This window comes from Vulpes lagopus, chromosome 18, assembly GCF_018345385.1.
Source record: "Vulpes lagopus strain Blue_001 chromosome 18, ASM1834538v1, whole genome shotgun sequence".
Classification (NCBI taxonomy): Eukaryota; Metazoa; Chordata; class Mammalia; order Carnivora; family Canidae; genus Vulpes; species Vulpes lagopus.
The window spans coordinates 24,933,553-24,954,794 of NC_054841.1; the positions used below are offsets into that span (position 1 = coordinate 24,933,553).

The window sequence follows — 21,242 nt, forward strand, 5'->3', positions numbered from 1 at the left end:
AAGTCAGGCTCCCTCCTACATCCAAGCTCCACCCCCAAACTCCCTCTTTTACCAGGGGCACTCACTATCAGCACTTTCTAGTGCAGCCTTTCTGAGATATTCTGTGCACAGCCACCTATCTTTATTTTACTTTTTTTTTTTTTTTCTTATAAAACTCACAACTCTGAAATCAAGACCTGAACTGAAATCAAGAGTCAGACGCCAGGACACCTGAGTGGCTCAGTGGCTGAGCGTCTGCCTTCAGCTCAGGGCATGATCCTGGAGACCCAGGATCGAGTCCCACATCAGGCTCCCTGCATGGAGCCTGCTTCTCCCTCTGCCTATGTCTCTGCCTCTCTCTCCGTGTCTTTCATGAATAAATAAATAAAATCTTAAAAAAAAAAAGAAGATGCCTAACTGGCTAAGTCACCCAGGCAGCCTTAAAGATTTTCGTTTAAGATTTATTTATGAGGGATCCCTGGGTGGCGCAGCGGTTTGGCGCCTGCCTTTGGCCCAGGGCGCGATCCTGGAGACCCGGGATCGAATACCACGTCGGGCTCCCGGTGCATGGAGCCTGCTTCTCCCTCTGCCTGTGTCTCTGCCTCTCTCTCTCTCACTGTGTGCCTATCATAAATAAATAAAATTAATAAAAAAAAAAAAATTTAAAAAGATTTATTTATGAGATGAATGCAAGTGGGGGAGGGGCAGAGAATCTGAAGCCTACTCCCTGCTGAGTATAGAGCCCAATATGTGACTTCATCCCACACCCCTGAGATCACTACCCTAGCTGAAATCAAGAGTTGGGCACTTAACCAACTACACCACCCAGGGGCCCCTAAAGACTTTATTTTTTAGTAATCTCTACACCCAATGTGGGGCTCAAACTCACAACCCCAAGATCAAGAGTTACATGTTCCACCAACTGAGCCAGCCAGGTGCTCCTGTCTTCTGAGAAGTGTTTACATTGCATTGTCATCTCAACTAGTCTTTGGCATTTCTTCCTTGCCCTCTGCATGTTCAGTTTCTCTTCAGTCAGTAGTCTAAAATGAAAGTGAGTCCTTTCTTTGAGCTGGCTCCCACCGCAGCTCCACCCCTGACTCGAATATCTCAGGCAGGTTCTTACTACCATCAGTGTATGAGATGAACTGCTCTAGATATCTGGAGCCTTACTGTCGATGACCCCAGACATTCAGGCCCATGGAGCTCCAAGTGAAATGGAAAGGACAAAAGTGAGGTTAATTTGGGGACCTTCTGCTGCTCCACTCCCAAATTAGAGATTATTCAGTGAGCCCATGTGATAGCAATGATTGACAGGTAGAGATGCCAAGAAACTGCCTCCTGTGATGCTCCCTGCTCCTGCCTTTCCCATCTCAGGCCCCAGAAAGAATCCTGGAGATGGCATTTCTTTCTCCATTGTTCACTTGGGTTCATAAGAATCAGGCTTTGAACCTGATGCCCTGCTAAACCAGAACATTGTGCAGCAACTCCACCTCCCAGAGTGTACCCCACATCACCACAATCTGTGGCTCCAGATGAGTTGCTTTCTTTAACGAATTAGGGGTATTTATAAAAAGAAACGTTGTTTTTCTTTCCTTCCCTTGTCATGTTCCAGATGGATAGGGAGAGAGTGTGTCTTACTTCAGCCCTAAAGAGTATTTCAGGTGAGAGGGGTTTCACTGTAACCAGAGGGTCTCCTGTAGGACTTGCTGCAGGATGAGCTGCAGGCTGCATGGGCCCAGCTGGGGGATGGAGAGAAAGCTGGACTCTCTTCTGAGCATTGTTTTCAGAGAGGGCTTCCTAACCGAGGGCTCCCTGCTTTCTGTACCAGGACTCTGCACCCAGAGCTTTGTAGATGTCACGATTTCATAAACAAGACAGGAAACCAGGCAAAATGGAAATGTAGGTCACAGGGTCTCTGTCGGAAACCATGTTCTCATTGCTTTTCCAGGCTTCTTCAGACTCTCCCTGTGCGCTTGGTGTCTGCTGACAGAAGGACCAGGGCCAGACCACATCGGCTCTTTTAAGACTTTCCTTTTTAGGTGGTCTTTTTAGTCTGTGTCATGAACCCCTTTGGCATCTGGTGAAACCTATGGACCCCTCTCAAAATGCTGTTTTTAAAACTCATTAAATAAAATACATAGGGGGCCCCTGAGTGGCTCAGTTGGTTAAGTGTCTGACGCTTGATCTCAGCTCAAGTCATGAGATCAAGCCCCACATCTTGGGCATTGAATCTGCTTAAGATTCTCTCCCTCTGCCCCTCCCCCCCCACTGCTCAAGGGTGCCCAATCTCTAAACAAACAAACAAACAAACATAGGATTACAAAGACAAGAATTATATTGACCTGAGATAATTATAAATATTATACTTTTTTTTATATGCTAAATAAATATTGGCAGGTCTAAAAGTGTCATGATTTCACAGGTGCCCTAGGCATAAACATATCTCCAGACCCTGCAGCAGCTGTGACAGGGCATGGAAGTAGCTGTGGTTTCTGTTGCTGTTAATAGGCCTCTGATCTAGTGCCTGCCTGAAGTGCAAGTAGATGTTACATTGTAGTTAGAAGCTGGTGAATATATAGGTGTAATTTTTTTTTTTCTGTCTAAGTTCCTGGAACTTGGGTTCATGGATCACAGATTCAGAACTTGAGACTGACCTTCCCAGCCTGACCACATGGCAGTTGTCATGCCCTGATCACAGGAATAATAAAAATACTGGCTGATATTGGCTGAGTCCTTACGAAGTACCAAGCAACCAGTGATATCGGGCACTAGGACCCAGCAATGAAAGAGTCAGGTCCTGCCCACCAGAGACTTACAGTTCAGCCTGGGAAGGCTGACACATGAATACAAAAATAAGATAATTTTGGAGAATAGCGGGTTCTCTGAAGTCAGTAGTCAGGGCACTGTAATAGAATGACTTGGAAGGGGAGAGAACAAGAGGGTCTATTTTCCAGGAAAGGCCTCCCTGAGACCCATGAAGAGGAGAGAGCCATGCAAAGATACAGAGGAAGGGTGTTTCCAGCACAGGATCTGCAAAGTGTGCAGAGGGAACCAGCTGAAAGCATTCCAGGGCCTGGCAGGAGGCCTGTGTGGCTGGGACAGAGTGCAGGGTGGGGGTGTGCTGGAGGGCTGGAAATGGAGGCTAAGAAGCTGGCTGGCCTATCAGGAAGGCTTTGTGGGCCCGAGTAAGTAGTTTGGGTTTTCTTCTAAGTGTTCTGGGCAGCCTTTGGCAGGTTTAAGCATGGGAGGGATGTGATGTGCTTTACATTTTGGAAGGATTCTTCTCACTACAATTGGAGAAGGGTGTAGGGAGCCAGGCTGGCAGCAAGGATCCAGTAAGGGAGCCATGCAGGGGTCTGTGTGAGAGAACATGGCTGTTTGGACCAGAGTGGGCTTATGAGGTAGAGCGAAGTGGGCCCATATGGGGTGTAATTTGGAGAGACTCTGTGGCCCAGGGCTGGGGGTGGCGAGGAAGAGGGGTGTAGTGAATGACCCCCGTGTTCCCCCTCCTTAGGCCTTGCCCCCCCACCTGAGAAAGGGAAGCCCTGACCTTGCCCCCCATTGCTGCTTCAGCCCCCTATAGCCCTGGGGCCCCTGGCATGCGGGCTTCCCAGCTGGCCCCAATTGTTGTTACTCCCCAGGGAGTCATGGGAACACACTCCCCCTGCCCCCTCCAGCCCCCTCTTCCCAGACAGGGCCAGGCCCTAACAATGCCCCCTCAGCCAGCCAGTGGCCTGGACACAATGCCCCTGATTCGGTTCATTGCCAGCTCCAGGAGGCCTGCTGGGTTTCCTGGCCTGTTTGGCATATATATAACTACGGCTTCCAGCAGGGATTTTTTTTTTTTTTAACAACAACAACAAAAAAATCCATGGCTCCTCCTCTCTGAATATCTTAATATATTATAAAAAGCCTTTCTCTTCCTATCCTGAACCCTCTGTCCTCCTCTCCCTAACTGCATTTGCCATGTGCCTGTCAACCCCGGGACCAAATGCAGGTCAGCAGGTGTCAGGGAGAAAACGAGAAAAAGGAAGAAAAAGCTGCCATGGCCAACCTCGAATGTGCTGGTGATGCTGAAGATCATGAGAATAATCTGAAGGCTTGTGACATAGCAGGCACCATGCCCAGTGCATTTTGTACACTAGGTCTCATTACCTCTAAGGCACCATCAAAGATGAGCTACAACATTATTTTGAGCCCCTAAGAAAGAAAAGAGCTACCAACTACATTTAAGACATGCCATAGTCTGATGCACCTCAATTTCAGAGATATTAAAATAGGGGGGGGGGGATGGTCTTAGAATCTATGGAATATGGGGTCACTTAATCTACACACTTCATTGCTCTCTGAACATATTTTTCTCCATATTTTTGTGTCTACCTGTGCCCAGGGGATGGGGGACAGTGCAAGGATTGCTTCATGAAAATTCATCTTTTCTGCAGCCTCTCTAGAACAGTTTTCCTTGCTTCCTCACCACCTGGAGAGGAGATGTGAGCAAGCTGCTTCAGTAACTTCTCTTTGATTCCTAATAGCAGCGGACATTTACTGAGCACTCTCTCTGCACCAGGCACTGTTCTAAGCACTTCATGTCCCCACAACCCTATCCGGTAAACATTATTGTTATCATTTTCCCTTTATAGCTGAAACAGAGTCCCTCTGCTCTAAGGGTCTCTTACTGACTCTGGGGCCCTAGTCTGGGTAAGCACAGCTACTATGTCTATTTTTCCTCCTTTCCTTGGAAAAGCAGAATCCCATCTCAGAGGTTGGGGTGATGCAGAGAATGGAAGTGGCACCAGGTGAGCCTTGGTGAAAGGAGAGGTCCCCAGAGCATGAGTTCAGTGAGTAACGGGGTTTTGGGGGAAGGAGGACGGCTTATCGACCTGAGACCACTTACACTAGACTGGACCCTCTGGCCCATACCCTACTGAACATATGGACTGATTGGTAGCCAAGGACTTAGCCAAGGCCACACAGGCAGCTGTTGGCTGGCACCATGTCCCATGTCTCCCATGGCACTACGAATGCCCACTTTTCCTCCTTTTCCATGCCCACGTCTTCTCTTTAGTTACCTGCAACGCAGAGGAGCTGTGAAGGTACTGGTTAGTTCTTCGGCCCTAAGAATATTGCCGGTAGTAACCATTTGTGGGGCGCCTACCCCTGGCCAGGCACAGGCGTTGGGGATTGCAAATTCAGGTGCCTGGAATGGCAGGGCAAGCAAGGTCACGGAGTGAGGCGAGCCAGGCAGGGCCTCTGGTGGCCTAGAGGGTCGAGACTCTGGCTAAAGGGGGCACAGCAACCGCTCAACGCTCTGACGGCCTGGCTAGTACTGCCAGATATTCCTGTCTTAAAGGAAAGTTGGATATTTGAATTTTGATACAGCATTTCACAATTTAAGAAAATTTGAAACTAATTCACAATTCAGAAAAAAACAAAACAAAACACACACACACACACACACAAAAGCCAAACTCTGCAGACAAATTAAATGATACCTGTGGGACAGTTTGCAAATCTGCTTGTTTTCTCATTTAACCCTGACATGCTTCCTGTAAGGAGGCTTTGCCCCTTGTTCTACAGATGGGGCAAGCAAAGCTCTTGGAGAGTGTAAATCACCTACTAGAGGTCATCCAGCCACGCCATGTGGTTGGGGTCAGCCTCACTCCTAAGGCTCGCTCCTATGCTTGATGGCCTCTCAGATGGGGAAGAGCCCTGTGTTCAGGCGCAGCCAGAACTGGCACAGGGACAGAACATCTCCAGGGACAGCAAACCGTCAGTCAGGGAATTCAGTGTAGCAACGAGGGATCATTCGAGACAAATGTGATTTTGCAGACATAAAACTCCCCACCTCCCTCTGCCAGAACTCAACAATGGATGTCTCTGTGCCCCTTAATAAAATTAAGTCACCACAGAATCCTCTCTCCCAATTATGCAGTCTTTATAATGATGGGATGTTCATGTTTGGAGATTTAAAATTTTTTTTTTATTTTTACTTTTTTAAATTAATTTTTTAAAATACTTTTTTAAAAGATTTTTTTTAAAGATTTATTTTTATTTATTTATGATAGACACAAAGAGAGAGAGAGAGAGAGGCAGAGACACAGGCAGAGGGAAGAAGCAGCCTCCATGCCGGGAGCCGCGGGACTTGATCCCGGGACTCCAGGATCGCGCCCTGGGCCAAAGGCAGGCGTGAAACCGCTGAGCCACCCAGGGATCCCCTACAAAAAGATTTTATTTATTTATTCATGAGAGACACACACAGAGAGAAGCAGAGACACAGGCAGAGGGAGAAGCAGGCTCCATGCAGGGAGCCCGATGTGGGACTCCATCCCAGGACTCCAGGATCATGCCCTGGGCCGAAGGAAGGTGCTAAACCGCTGCGCCACCCAGGCATCCCAAAAAATTTTTTTTGAAAAACGTAAGCATGTGCGTTTAGATGAGGTGATGTATGTGGAATAAATAAGCTGGAATTATTTGTGTTGTTTGTCAAACTTCTTAATGAGCATATTGTGCAGGTTCATGGAAATAATTCTGACTCTCCCACTGGACTGTGAGCTCCAGGTATCAGAGATGGGTGTGTTTTGCTTCCAGCCGTCTCCCCAACACCTAGCACAATGTCTGACACCATTGCTCAGTAAATATCTGTGGATTGAATGAGGTTTAAGAAATGAGGGGATTGGGCAGCCCGGGTGGCTCTGTGGTTGAGCATCTGCCTTCAGCCCAGGGCGTGATCCTGGAGACCCGGGATCGAGTCCTGCATGGGGCTCCCTGCATGGAGCCTGCTTCTCCCTCTGCCTGTGTCTCTGTATCTAATAAATAAATAAAATCTTAAAAAAAAAAAAAGAAAAAAATGAATTGACTGGGACACCTGGGTGGCTTCGGATCAGGGCGTAATCCTGGAGTCCCAGGATCAAGTTCCACATCAGGCTCCCTGCATGGAGCCTGCTTCTCCCTTTGCCTATGTTTCTGCCTCTCTCTCTCTCTCTCTCTCTCTCTCTCTCTGTGTGAATAAATAAATAACCTTAAAAAAAAAAAAAAAAAAGAATTGACTTGTCCACGGTCACACAGACCAAGGTTCCCATTTATATCCACTTGATTTAGGAGCTCTTCCTGTCACTTCTACACAATCCTGCCTCTTGGAAAAATTCAAGGGAAAGATGTCTCTATACTGAGGACGATGGGTCCAGGAGCTTCCACCCCTTTGGACTCCTCTAGAGTTAGATGTTTGTGGAAATGGTGATGGGGTGAACACTTGCTAATTAAGCCACTATCCACCATAATATCCTTTGGAAACCACACATTATAATCTTGACAGCCCAGCCATGAGCCTGGCTCTTGGGGTATTCACAGGGAGTGATGAGGTATGAAGGGCAGGACCTAGGGTTTGACAGTGCAACAGGCTAAGTTCCCATCTCATTTCTGCTCTCTGACCTTGAGCTGTGAGTGCCCCTCTCTGAACCTCCTTCTTCCTGCACTGGGTGGATAAACAAGCTTCACTTAGGGGATTATTGGTTGAAAGGAGATCATCACTGGAAGTGGCTGCCCAGTAATTGTGGATTTTCTGGAAGCCTACCAGCCTAAAGAGAACTGTTGATGTTGAGAATAGCCTTATCAGTATCTCCCAGGCTTGAGGCCAAGGGGCCCCATCTTTCAGGCTTTTGCTGCTTCAAGTGGGTATTAATAGATACAGAAGCCCCTTATCTCTTTCTTGATTTCACACTGGGAATTCTGGTCTTCGCTCCTTTCTGCTGCAGTAGGACTAGAAGGATTGTGGGAAAAAGGGCACCTGTGGGAGCCTGGGTACTTGAACACTTTGTGGAGGGCAGGGCTTTGGTAAACCCCTGGCTTGGACCTCACCAAGCATGAATAATAGCCTTTTCACCTGCTAGGTAAGCTCATGGCCTTTGGGCCTCAGCTTCCTCATCATGAAATGGGGCAATAACAGCAATGTTCCTTCTCCAGCAACCAGTACAGGGCTTGGCAGAAGACAGGTGCTCAATAACCGTTTGTTGAATGACTAGTGGGTATGAGAGTGCTTTACAAAGCAAATACTACCGTTATTAAGACCCTTTGGGAAGTTACAGAGAAAGGAAACTCCATCTGGAAGGGGAATGTTGCTGGCTTCTCTTACTCTCTGTTAGAGTCTGGCTTTGTTATTTCAAATGAGATCTACCATTCCAATAATGGTGGCTTCTCTAGGGAGAAGGGGGCAGGTTGATCCCATGGCTGGGAATCCAGTGTAGGCCAGATTCTATCCCTGGATGACCCCACAAGTCCCTACTCCTGAATGAGTCTCAATTTTCCCATCTCTACAGCAAGAAGCAGACACAGTCTCTATGGTCCCTTCTAGTGCTGACACAGTCTAGGATTTACAACAAAGTCTTTCTTTCTCCTTCCCTTCCTTCCCTCCTTTCTTTCCTTTTTTAGAGAGTGTGAGTGGGGCAGGGAGGGGCAGAGGGAGAAGGGGAGAGAGAATACCAAACAGGCTCCACACCTAGTGCAGAGCCCAACACAGGGCTCCATCTCACAATGCTGAGATCATGACCTGAACCACAAGCAAGAGTCAGATGCTTAACTAACTGAGCCATCTAGGCAGCCCCCTACAATGAGTTATTTCAAAAACTGCTTAGGAAACTCCTGCTGCTTTCCTAAACCACCTCATTATAGAACTTTCAGTAGATTCCTTATGTTTTTTATCCTTATGGCAACTCAGGAAGAGGCCAGGACAATGTGCCCATTTTACAGATGAGGAAACTGGAGCTGAGAATTGTCCTCAAGGGGCTGATAATTCTTTTTTTTTTTTTTAAGATTTTATTTATTTATTCATGAGAGACACAGGCAGAGGAAGAAGCAGGCTCCATGCAGAGAGCCCACCCGACTTGGGACTCGATTCCGGGTCTCCAGGATCACACCCTGAGCTGAAGGTGGCGCTAAACCACTGAGCCACCAGGGCTGCCTAAGGGGCTGATAATTCAAGGCTGCACCACACATTTTGGTTATATTGATATACTATTTGTCCTTAAATGTGAACCTGCATTAAAATCACCTGGCATGGGGTGGGGGGGGGATAGGTAGGGGATTGCTGGTGAAAATACAGATTCCTGGGCACTTACAGATTCTAAATTGGTAAGGCAGGGATTGGCCCAAAGTTAACAAGTACTCAGGTGATTCTGAAGTCAAGTGCCGAAGGACGAAGGACTCCTTTCGGAGAGCTGAGTCTCCTTGCTGCACTCTGGGTAGCCTCAAGCAACAGCCTGTTCCATTCCTAACCTTTCTCAGCACCTGCTTTGGGTCTTACCAGTGTTGAGAGGAGGCCCTGTTGGAGCTCCCAGTCTAGTAGGAGAGGCAGATGGAGAAACTGAGTGTGTGGTCAGTGTTGGAACAGAGGCAGGGGAGTGAGTAATTAGGACTCTGGAGGGCTCTCTGGAGGAAGTCATGTATATTCTGGGCTTAGGGATTTGATCCTCGTTTGTGTATTAGCTCCGCCCCCCCCCGCCCCCGCCGTGGGTCATCTCCACCAGATGGCAGGCAAGTTCATAGAAATGATCAAGTCTCAGTCTCTGCCCTCAAAGCTGGCACAAAGCCTGGCACAGAGGAGAGGACAATATTGGTCAAATCAGCTGACCTGAGCAATGAGAAATGGCTGATGGAGAGGTCCCAGGGCCTCCGGATTAACTGCATTTTCATGCTCAGCACCCTTACCTCCTCCCTTTGTGAACTGTAACGTGGAGTTAATGGTGGAAATTCCTCCTCATATTCCAAGCATTCGTTACTTCTATTCCTCTCCTTCTCTTTTCACAAGACCGAGCTCTTCAAGGTCTGAACTAAGAATGGGGCACAGAGCAGGCTCTCAAAAACGTTTGTTGAATAAATGGGTGAATAAATGAGTTCAAGCAGAAGCTGTGCATCGGCTATTGAAGAGATTCCAGCTAAAAGGGGGCTTACAGGAAAGCCCCAAGCTGTATTGGGCCAGATGTCCCTCCTCATTTTCTAACAGCCCGCTTCTGCTGGGGCTCCGGGTGGGAGGGACAGGGCAGGTGCAGGATTTGAAAGTAAATGGTATAGATGGGGCAAGTTGAGGATGGGAGCGGCAGCTGGGGCTTTGGAGACAGGCCTGACCATAGAAAAGAGGAAGGGCAGTTTCTAAGTGATTCAGACTAAGGTTGTTGGGGCTACAGGTGGCGGAGTCTAGGGGGTCACGGGAGGTCCGAATACGGTGTGAAGCGCAGGACGGACACTGTCCTAAAGGGCTCCACATACAGGGACCCGGGGTCTGCGGTGCGTCGGGGTGCGAGCCGCGCCACCACGCCTGGGGTAGGGACAGTCCCGGCTGGGGGCGGGGAGTGCGAGAGCTCCTGGCACCGCCCCGACAAAGCCTGCGCGCGCCCGGTCCCGCGATTGGCCGCGCCTCCTCGCGCCGACGCCCCGTCCCGCCCACCGCCGCCGGTCCGGCACGCTGCAGCCAATGGACCCCGTCGCCGTCGCCTACGTCACGGGCCCGACAGCCAATGCTAAGAGCGCTCGGCGGCTCGTGGCTCTTTCGCGGCAAAAAGGATTTGGCGCGTAAAAGTGGCCGGGACTTTGCAGGCAGCGGCGGCCGGGGGCGGAGCGGGATCGAGCCCTCGCCGCGGCCTGCCGCCATGGGCCCGCGCCGCCGCCGCCGCCTGCCACCCGGGCCGCGCGGGCCGTGAGCGCCATGGCCGTGGCCGGGGCCCCCGCAGGCGGCCCATGCGCGCCGGCGCTGGAGGCCCTGCTCGGGGCCGGCGCGCTGCGGCTGCTCGACTCCTCGCAGATCGTCATCATCTCCACGGCGCAGGACGCCAGCGCCCCGCCGGCCCCCGCCGGCCCGGCCGCGCCGGCCGCTGGCCCCCGCGACCCCGACCTGCTGCTCTTCGCCACGCCGCAGGCGCCCCGGCCCACACCCAGCGCGCCGCGCCCTGCGCTCGGCCGCCCGCCGGTACGGACACCAGGGACACAGGGCCGAGTGCACGTCTGGACCCCCGTGCAGACCCGGTCGGGGCGCGGTTTTTGGCCCGGAGGCAACGGGGGCGGGGGGAGGGGGTGGGCCGAGGCTCCCGGGCTGGGCGGGGTCGAGCCTGGGTTGGGCCTCCGGGCCCCGCCCCGGGATGCGGGGTGACCTCGGGCCAGTCGCTGTTTGCTCCTCTGCTCTGGGCCTCGGCTTTCCCGGAGCCGCTCGAGGGTCAGACTCAGTGGTAATAATAGCCCACGTGTATTCAGCTGGTGTTGCCTGCATGCCAGGTCTCTGGCGAACTTCGAGCCAGAACTCACAACCATGCTGTGAGCTCAGTGTTGTCACTGTGCCCATCTGAACGGAGGCCCGGGGAGGGGAAGTGACTTGCCCCCGGTCATACGGCTGCAAGTGGTGGGGCTGGGATTTGAACTGAGGCCTGCTGGCTCCAGACCAGAACTCGTGGCAGGGTAGTGGACATGGCCCCTTGAGGAGGTCGAGGGGGCTATCCTGGGGCCAGACTGCTGAAAGAGTCATTGAGGAGACCCTCCTTCCTGCCTAGATGCTCCACTGCCAGGTGCAGGCCTGGGCCTCTGGGCCTCTGGGGACAGGCCTCCTGGCTGGGAGGCCTTCTCTGCAGGGGCGGGGTGGCTGGGCCAGCTGCTGATCCCCTCCCTCTGCCTGTCCTTCCATCTGCCACCCTCCACCCTCACAGGCCCTGGTTGCCATGGAGCCTCATTAATCAGGCAGGCAGACCCCTAGGCCCCCAGGGAAGTAATGGGTGGGCTGGGCCTCTGGGAGCTGGAGTGGAGGCCCCCAGTGCCAGGAGAGAGTAAATATTCCAGGGAGATGCCTTGATAAAGTGCTCCCTGAGCAGCAAGAGGCTCAGGAGCAATTTGGACTGGGGGGCCCAGAAAAGATTGCTTAATTACTGGAGAGCGGGGCCTAGAGGCCTGGAGCTTGGACCTGTGAGCTGCAGGACTGGGCATGGAGACCAGCTTGACTGTCAGGGCCTGTGGGTGAAGGTGGGGCATGGAAGGCTGCTGGCAGGGGGCAGGGGCCAGGCCAGCCAGGCAGGAGGGGGTCTCAGCAGGGGGCCTGGAGCAAGTAGGAGGGGTGAAGCAGAGCCCCAGGAAGGAGGTGGAAGCTATCCAACTGCTTATGGGGGCCTGGGTGGCAGCTGGTCCCTGAGGCATCCCGGCAAGTCTCCCCTAACTCCCTTGGCCCCTCGCCCAGCCTAGCCTTGCCTTCCTTCCGGAATCACCAAGACGCTAATAATAATAACAATAGGAGCCACCATTGTTTTGAGACTGTTTTATGTGTCAGGCTGTGTGCCAAGAACTTCACCCAGTTAACTCTCTCAACAACCATCCCCTTTTACAGATAGGGAAGCTGAGACCTAGAGATGATAGGTCATTCAGCTAGTGGAATGGTGGGACCAGTCCAGACTTTCTGAGCTGTTAACTAGTTTGCCACTGGGATGCCTTGCCTCCTAGAAATGTTAATAATACAGGTTGAAGGAAGTTAGGAACCCTTCTGATGGGTAAAGGGAGGAGGATTGTACTAAGGGTGGGTCACCTCTATCCCAGGGGCCTTTTTTCTCTGCAGGTGCCAGCCTGGGGCTTGGACCTGAAAACTGCATTTAGCTGACTGACAAGTACTTAGCCAACCTGGGGCTATAGAAGCTGAGCTCCAGGCCCTGAGGGCTGCCAGAGACTGGGCTGAGGAAATGTACTCCACCCCACCCCCAGCAGTGTCAGGGGCAGCCTTGTGGGCCTGAGCATTCCATCCATTCTACTGTTGAGTTAGTGAACTGCCCAAAAGGTACTAGACAATGGGCAAAGAAGGAGCCTCTGCCCTCACAGCACTGAAGCACTAGTATCCATTTTCTGCCGGTGGGTGGGGGTGAGGGCTGGCACCGTCCCAGAGCTGAAGTCCAGAAACACCCCCTCCAAGACTCTCCACTCTTGTACCTCTGGTCAGCCACTGGCCGATTGAGCTGTGGCCTCTGCCCTCTGCACTGACATTTGTGTGAGGCAGTCTTTGAAACAAGCTACGGGTTCAGCTTCTGCATCAGTGAGCATTCATTGAGCACCTCTAGCATGCAAGACTCTACAACTCAGCCATTCCTCCTGGCACTTCCTGTCCACCTCTATCCTGTTGTCATAGCTGTTAAAAAGCAAATTAAAACATTTACTATAGAAAAAGTTAAGAGGCTAAAAAGTTGAAGGATGCCAACACCATTCATTTTTCCTCCTGTTTTCTTTTCCTAAGCCTGTTTTTTTTTTAAAGATGGTTGTGACAGCTTTTTTTTCCCCTTAAATTTTAAAAATTATAGTTTTTCCTTTATTTCTATGTTCAAACAGTAGATCATCCCCATTTTATAGATATAGTAACAGTCCCCCCATGGTTGTCCTCCACCCACATACCATACAGAGGTTACCCCTAGAATGGATTCTAGAATATTAGGCACTGAACCAGAGAAAAATGTTTCATGTTTTTAATCCAAAAAGGGATCATATAAATGCATTGCCCTCTGATGATATTTTTCTTGTCATTATGTCTTTGAGAGGATTCTGTGTCACCCTTCATTAGTCCTTGACAGCTACGTGGTATTCCAGGGACTGGATGAGCCACACTTTTTGTGGCTCCCCTTCCATAGATGTTGGAGATGTCCACATTTTTTCACCACAATGTTCTGTGTGTCTTCACCTCTGCCTTTTTAGGTTCCTGTGCCAAGCTCTCTAGAGTGTGGTGGCTGAAATGGAGACCTGCTTGAGCCCTTGCTTTAGGGTGTGGCATTGACCTGTCATCACGGTGGGCATGGGCCTGAGGAGCAGGAAGATGAGGGGTGCAATTGGCAGGAGGATGCTAGGTTCAGGCCTAAGGGGCAAGGCCAGAGAGGAGACACACATGGCTTTTGGGGGCTGGTCTCTGGACGAAGCTGCAGGGAAGCAGGACACGTGGTAGGTAGGAATATGGGCTCTGGGTCAGCCCATTAGGGCTCACATCCTGGCCTTTCTCTCATTGTCAGGCCTCTTGGGAAGTGGAGGTCATCTTGGCATCTGTTGCAAGGTCTGGGCAGAGGGTTTGATGACTGGATGCAGGTAAAGCCATTATTTAGCAGGGCTCAGTACACAAGAGACACTCGACATGTGTGAGCACTTCTATCCCTGGGGCACCTGAGGGCATCCATGAGTGTGCGGTGAGAGCGAGGGCTCGTTGGCACGTGCAGAGGTTCACACAGCAGACGGGAGTTAACACCAGGCCCTGCGAACAGTGATGATTCCATAATTCCGGCCCGGCGCCTGCCTTGGGGCACTGCCTCCTGGGTGAGACAAATACATCTCCAGAAATTGGTTGCAAGAGATATTGTGGGGAAAGGTCGGGTTTGAGGCATTTTGGCCTGGTCTCTTGCAGGATCAGAAGACCTAAGTAAGGAGTAAGGTGCCTTCCCGCAGAGTTGGTGTTGAAGGCAGGTGGGGGCATTCATGGGAGGGAAACGGCTCAGGCTAACACTTGGAGGCACAAGTTTGTGAGAAAACACGTCTGAGCAGAAGTTTACATGGAGAAGTGGCAGAGGAGGGCACTAGGGTGGAGAAGGATAGGTGGAGGCAGGGAGTTGGCTGAGTGGTCCAAATGGGAGGAGATAGTGGCTATGGTGAGAGGTTTCTCAAAGGCTACCAGATGGCTGCCCAGTGAGGGTCTAGCTTGGGACACCTCATGGGTAGGGGAGGACTGGGGTGGGTCAGGATGGGCCTGAGATGCCTGAGACACTTCTGGGGCAATCTCCATCCTCCCGTGTGTGTGACTAAGTCAGAGGGTGTTCTGGACAGGAATCCTGGCTTGGCTGCTTCCTGGCTGTCTGACTTGGGCCTCTCTGGGCTTCAGTTACTTTATCCATAAAGTGGAGCCATTATTGTGCTGCTAGTCCATAGGACGGAATGAACTAATGTGCAAAACGTGGTGAGTACTAGCTGCTACCATGTTCACAGAATCCAGAGAGAGACGGTAACTTGCCCAAGGGACCTGTATCCTAATGGCTTAAAACAACAAGTCCTTAATACAACACTGTGTGTTAATATACTGGCATTGAAATTAAAAACAATAAAAAAAGGGTAGCCCCCGTGGCATCAGCGGTTTAGCGCAGCCTGCAGCCCAGGGCAGGATCCTGGAGACCTGGGATTGAGTCCCACATCGGGCTCCCTGCATGGAGCCTGCTTCTCCCTCTGCCTGTGTCTCTGCCTCTCTCTCGCTCTGTATCTCTCATGAGTAAATAAAATAAAATCTTAAAAAAAAAAAACCAGTAACAAACAATTATTATCACACAGATTTTGGTGGGGCAGGAATTCAGAGGAGACTGAAGCTCAGTGCTTCTGGCGCAGGATCTCTGCTGAGATTGTAAGCCAAAATGTTGGGCGAGGCTGCAGTCATCAGAAGGCGTGACCAGGGTTGAAGGACTTGTTTCTAAGACTGATGTTGCTACTGGACAAGGCCTCAATGCCTTGCCAGAGTGAGTGGTCCATTATAGAAAACAAGGAGGAAGCTCCAGTGCAGCTCTGACCCAGTCTGAGAAGTGACTTGTCATCACTTCCATCCCACTGCTCTTAAGCAAGTTACCAGATCTGGTCCATATTTAAGGGGAGGAGAATTAGGCTCTATTTTTTTGTTTTGTTTTGTTTTTTGAAAGGGAGAGTATCAAATTTGCAGACAGATTTTAAAACTGCCATAGGCACCCAGGGAAATACTGATGGAGCTAGAACTTAAACTCAGGTCTTCTGCGCCCCATGGTTGACTGATCTGTCCTGTGCGGTAGGACTGTGTCCCCTGGGATCTCCCCCTCCCTCATACACTTAGGTCACATGATAGAGAAAGTGGGGCAGGGGTGGCCCAGGAGCACCAAGCCCTGAGCCCAGTCTTTGTGGCCTTGCTCCTGGTTATTAGGCATCATCCCATTGTTTCTGCCACAGGTAAAGCGGAGGTTGGACCTGGAAACTGACCATCAGTACCTGGCTGAGAGCAGTGGGCCAGCCCGGGGCAGAGGCCGCCACCCAGGAAAAGGTACCCACAGAGCTGGGGCTGGGGCAGGCCCCCTGACCGGGCCCAAGTTGGGGGTGTGGACAAACATGCTTGCAGAGTAAACTCTGATCTGTCAGGCCTGGACTGGAGCCAGGCCTCTGGGGGCCCTGAGGGGCAGCTGGAGTGGCTGCCTGGCATGGCTTCCCCAGGCCCTGGGGGGTGGGGAGTTCCCCAGCCAGAAGAGGAACATCTCGTGGTTGGCAGGCAGCAGCCCCAGGCCCTCCCGGTTGGCTTCGCCAAGGGGAAGGAGCCATCTGCCCATCCCACTCCCATCTTTTGGCCCTGTCCTGCACTGCCAGGAAGGCTAGCCCACCTAGGTGTGGGGGTGGTACTGAGGGAGCCCTCCTTGCCTGGACCCCTAGGTGTGAAATCCCCAGGGGAGAAGTCACGCTATGAGACCTCACTGAATCTGACCACAAAACGCTTCCTGGAGCTGCTGAGCCGCTCGGCTGATGGCGTTGTTGATCTGAACTGGGCGGCTGAGGTGTTGAAGGTGCAGAAACGGCGCATCTATGACATCACCAACGTCCTCGAGGGCATCCAGCTCATTGCCAAGAAGTCTAAGAACCACATCCAGTGGCTGTAGGTACCAGCCCTTCAGGAGGGCAGGCGGAGGCTAAGGCCTGGGGCCAGGCCAGCGTGGAGGAGCTGATAGCGATCCCCACCATGGCTGTCCGCATCCTCATCGTCTAGCTGGGGAAACTGAGGCTCGGAGGGGGAGGTGGCTTCTCTGAGGAAGTTTCCACAGACATCACATACGCAGCTCAATGCACCCTCGTGTATTTCTTCGTCTGGGGAGTCACCATCCAGATCAGGATAAAGAACATGTCCAGCACCACAGAAAGTTCCCTGTGCCCTTCCCAGCTGTTGCCCACCCCTCTTACCATTAGGTGATGGCTCTTATGCCCTCTGTCACCCTCAGTAGGATTGTTAATTCTTGTTAATTTTTTTGGAAAGACTTTATTTGACAGAGCACAGGCAGGGGGAGCAGCAGGCAGAGGGAGAGGGAGAAGCAGGCTCCCTGCTGAGCAGGGTCTCCATCTCAGGACCCTGGGATCATGATCTGAGCCCAAGGCAGACGCTCAACCGACTGAGCCACCCAGGCACCCCAATCTTGTTAATTCTTGTTTTATTTTTCCCCTCTCACCTCTTTTAGCCATGCCACTGCCCTCTCTGACACATTTTCCTTTTCAGCTTTTGGTACATCATTCCATTCTGCATCCTTTTTTTTTTCCCCCTTTTTACTTGACAACACATATTGGAAGTACATCCGTGTCTGTACATCTGATACATTCTCGTCCTTTTATACAAACTTGTAGGATTCCATGGCACACCTGTGCCATCACCCACTTACCCAGCCCTCCGTGAGGGGTCTTTCAGGCCTGACTTCAGACCCTGGCCAGCCTGACTTGGAGGCCCGCTTCAGCCCTCTGCTGTTTCCCAGCCCAGGAGTTAGACCCAGAGAAGGACAAGGGCTTGTGTGTGTCTCACAGAACAGGCAGCAGCAGACTGGGTGCTGAGGGTTAGGGCTGAGCCAAGAACTGCAAACTTTCCCTTTGCCTCCTGCAGAGGCAGCCATGCAGCAGTGGGGATCAGTGGGCGGCTTGAAGGACTGACTCAGGACCTCCGGCAGCTGCAGGAGAGTGAGCGGCAGCTGGACCACCTGATCCATATCTGCACCACACAACTGCGGCTGCTCGCTGAGGACTCCGACAGCCAGCGATATCCTTGGGCTGTCAGCCGGCTGCCATGGAGGACAGGATGGGCGGGTGGGGCCCCATCCAAGTGGGACCAACAAGTCTACTCTAGGCCCTGAATTTGAGGAGGAGGTGGTGCTCTGGCTTTGGTGCCAGTTCTGGGCTGAGCACTTATTCCGTGTTAGGCTGGACAAGTTACATAACCTCTCCGAGCATCAGCTTTATCTGTAAGAGGGGAAAGTAATCAATCCCCAAACAGCAGAGATTCAAACTAGAAAAGCTAGTACCAGCAATAGCAAACATTTATTTGGTAGTGATTTGGTACATGGCAGTGGCTTCAAGGTTAGAGATCTAAGTTCTTTTTTTTTTTTTTTTTGAGATCTAAGTTCTTATTTGTCTTTCATTCATAAAAAATAGAAAACACTTTTTTTTAAAAAAGATTTTATTTTTACGTAATCTCTTATAACTCTCTTATGAACTCTGGGTGGGTGACCCCAGAGGTCAAAGGTCATGTGTTCCTTGACTCTACCAACCCTGGCCTACGTGACCTGCCAGGACCTTCGTAGCATCGCAGACCCTGCAGAGCAGATGGTCATGGTGATCAAGGCCCCTCCTGAGACCCAGCTCCAAGCCATAGACTCCTCAGAGGTGAGACCCAGGACTCCAGACCTGACCAGGACAGGCTGGGCGGGGTTGGTGGTCAGCCGAGCCTCAATTTACCCTGCTTGCTGCCTCCACCCAGACCTTTCAGATCTCCCTTAAGAGCAAACAAGGCCCCATTGACGTTTTCCTGTGCCCTGAGGAGAGTGCAGGCGGCATCAGCCCTGGGAAGACCCCATCCCAGGGGACAGCTTCTGGGGAGGAAGACAGGCCAGTTGACCCTGCCACCACAGTGCCACCACCATCATCTCCCCCCTCATCCCCTGCTTCGGATCCCAGCCAGTCCCTGCTCAGCCTGGAGCAAGGTGGGTGAAGGGAGGGTGGGTGGGGTGGGTCAGGGTCCCTCTCCCTCTCCCAGCTGGGTGGGCCGGCAGGATACCCCCTCTGCCCTCCCTGTGGGCCATCCCCGGCCTGTGATGCTCCCCCATCTCCCCAGAACCTCTGCTTTCCCGGATGGGTGGCCTGCGGGCCCCCGTGGACGAGGACCGCCTGTCCCCGCTGGTGGCGGCCGACTCGCTCCTGGAACATGCGCGGGAGGATTTTTCCGGCCTCCTCCCTGAGGAGTTCATCAGCCTGTCCCCACCCCACGAGGCTCTCGACTACCACTTTGGCCTTGAGGAGGGTGAGGGCATCAGAGACCTCTTCGACTGTGACTTTGGGGACCTTACCCCTCTGGATTTCTGATGGGGCTTAGGGGGACCAGGGCCTCCTGAGATGCCCACCTTGTCTCTGCAGCCCTGGAGCCCCCTACCCCTGGCCGTCCTCCCAGCCCAATTGGAAACATTTAATTTATACCCCTCTCCCCTATCTCCAGAAGCTTTCTTGCTCTGGAGCCTGGCTACTGCCAGGAGGCTAAGCAAGCCAGGAAGGGAAGGATTCTGTTTGTGGTGTGTATGTGCATGCACCCAACACCCAACATGTGTGTTACACGGGGTGAATGGTGTGTGAGCATGTGTGTGTGCATGTACCGGGGAATGAAGGTGAACACATCTGTGCGTGCACTGAAAACACGCCCCAGTGTGTCCACGTGTGTGTGCATGAGTCCATGTGTGCGCGTGGTGGGGGCTCTAACTGCACTTTTGGTCTCCTTGCTCCAGGGGCCCCACGAGGCCCAGGGTGGCCACCTGCCCCCAGAATCCTGTGCGCTGACCAGGCCAGGTGGCGAGGCCTTGGCCTGCTTGTTTGCAGGACAGCGAGAGCACTTCTGTCGTCTTAAAGGTTTTTCTGATCGAAGCTTTAATGGAGCGTTATTTATTTATCGAGGCCTCTTTGGCAAGCCTGGGGCACCAGCAAAGGGTAGGAGGGATGTGGGGCTATTGCCCCAACTCCCTATAGCCCTGAGCAGGGCAGGGGTCCCTGAGCTATTCTTTGCCCTCCTCCGAAGGAGCTGAGGCCTGAGCGGTTTATTTATTGGGAAAGTGAGGGAGGGAGCCAGACGGACGGACCGACTGACTGACAGCCATGGGTGGATCAAGGGGGTGGTCCCTCCCCTGGGGTCAATACAGGGCCCCAACTGCCCCCCAGGATGGATGTGAGATGCGAGAGGTGAGTGGGGGATCTTCACTGACCGGGTGGGTAGGAGGGGTGGCTGAAGGGCTTCCCCTGGCCCAGACTGCGGGGGGGCCCCTCTGTCCCGCTCGTTGCTCTGCCCCACTCGTTGCTCTGCCCCACCCTCCAATCTGCACTTTGATTTGCCTTCCTAACCGCTCTGTTCCCTCCTGCTTTGGTTTTAATAAATATTTTGATGGTGTTTGGGCTGGGTATTGGGACTGTGCTGGGAGCAAATCCGGGGATGGGAGAGGTCACAGTTGCTGGGAAAACACCCCTTGTCTGCTTCCCTTCTCCTTGCCCCTGTTTGGTTTCATTCCACTTGAGCCTCACAGCCACAAAGAAAGGTAGGCTTCGTCAACCGTTTTTGTCCTAACTTAAAAACCAATCCAATGGAGTTGTAAGTGAACTCCCCTCCTTTCCCCAGCCCCAGAGAGGCCACTCGGATTGCTGTGTTCCTTCCAGGTGTTTCTGGGCATTTGTAACCTGCAACAAATAATTACAACAGGATGATTCTCTTATCAGGTTCTTTCAGGTTCTGGGGCCACAAGTTCCTCCTGGGGCTTTCAGGGTTGACTGGAGGAGATTTAGGTGAATGAGAAAATCAGAGGGCTTCTTAGAAGAGGTGATGTGTGAGCTGGGAGCTGTAGGAAAGTTAAAGGAGGACAATACGAACACCCCTAGCAGACAAAAGTGGTGTGGGCAAAGGCAGGAGTGAGCAGGGCACCAGTGTGGGGTCCTAAGGGGAGGGCCAGAGTGGAGAGAATTAAGTTTGGGGCTGTGTTCAGGGGACCAGGAGTGACCTCCTGCCCAGCAGTGATCTCCTGTTTCTTATTTTATTTTTTATTTATTTATTTTTTTTCCTGTTTCTTATTTTAAACACTCCCTTTGGCCAGTGTTGGAAGATGAATTGAAGAGGGGGCCGGAATGGCAGAGGGGAGGGCAAAGAGCAGTGTTGAGTTTGGAGGGGTCTGGGAGGCAGTCCACACAGACCTGTTTAGCCCCTAGGTGAGCTTTCTGTGGGCCAGTTTCTATTGTAAGCCCTCTGCAGTCAGTGGGGTGAGTCCCCGCAATAATCCTTTATGGTCTCTAGGATCGCTCCCATTTTGCAGAAAAGTTCGTCGTCCCTTGCAGGCCTTGCCCCCCGGTGTCCCTCTGTGGCCCGGCGGCTTGCTCCCGGTGGTGCGGGACCTGCCCTTGGTGGGCACATGCGGCCCCTCCGCCCTGTTCCCGGCTGTGTAGTACTCCCGGCCCTCCCAGGCCCACAGAGCCCGTCTGAGCCAGAACTGGCCCCCGGGCGGCTCCCGATTCCG

General features: G+C 52.2%; 1 protein-coding gene across 1 annotated transcript; it reads left to right on the forward strand.

The window, feature by feature from the left end:
* The first annotated feature begins 10,535 nt into the window (after positions 1–10,535).
* On the forward strand, positions 10,536–20,131 carry E2F1 (E2F transcription factor 1). Its single transcript, XM_041732884.1, has 7 exons — positions 10,536–10,933; positions 15,916–16,006; positions 16,387–16,606; positions 17,594–17,746; positions 18,255–18,369; positions 18,464–18,686; positions 18,818–20,131. The coding sequence occupies exons 1-7, from the start codon at positions 10,673–10,675 to the stop codon at positions 19,063–19,065; spliced, it is 1,311 nt and encodes a 436-aa protein (XP_041588818.1). The 5' UTR covers positions 10,536–10,672; the 3' UTR covers positions 19,066–20,131.
* The last annotated feature ends 1,111 nt before the right edge of the window (positions 20,132–21,242 follow it).

What these genes read in the sequence shown, in the direction of transcription:
- E2F1 (XM_041732884.1), top strand. Translation starts at nt 10,673, where the DNA reads ATGGCCGTGGCCGGGGCCCCCGCAGGCGGCCCATGCGCGCCGGCGCTG. An exon ending in AAGAACCACATCCAGTGGCT is followed by an intron (nt 16,607 to 17,593) that starts GTAGGTACCAGC and finishes TGCCTCCTGCAG; the next exon opens with AGGCAGCCATGCAGCAGTGG. An exon ending in CCTGCTCAGCCTGGAGCAAG is followed by an intron (nt 18,687 to 18,817) that starts GTGGGTGAAGGG and finishes CCATCTCCCCAG; the next exon opens with AACCTCTGCTTTCCCGGATG.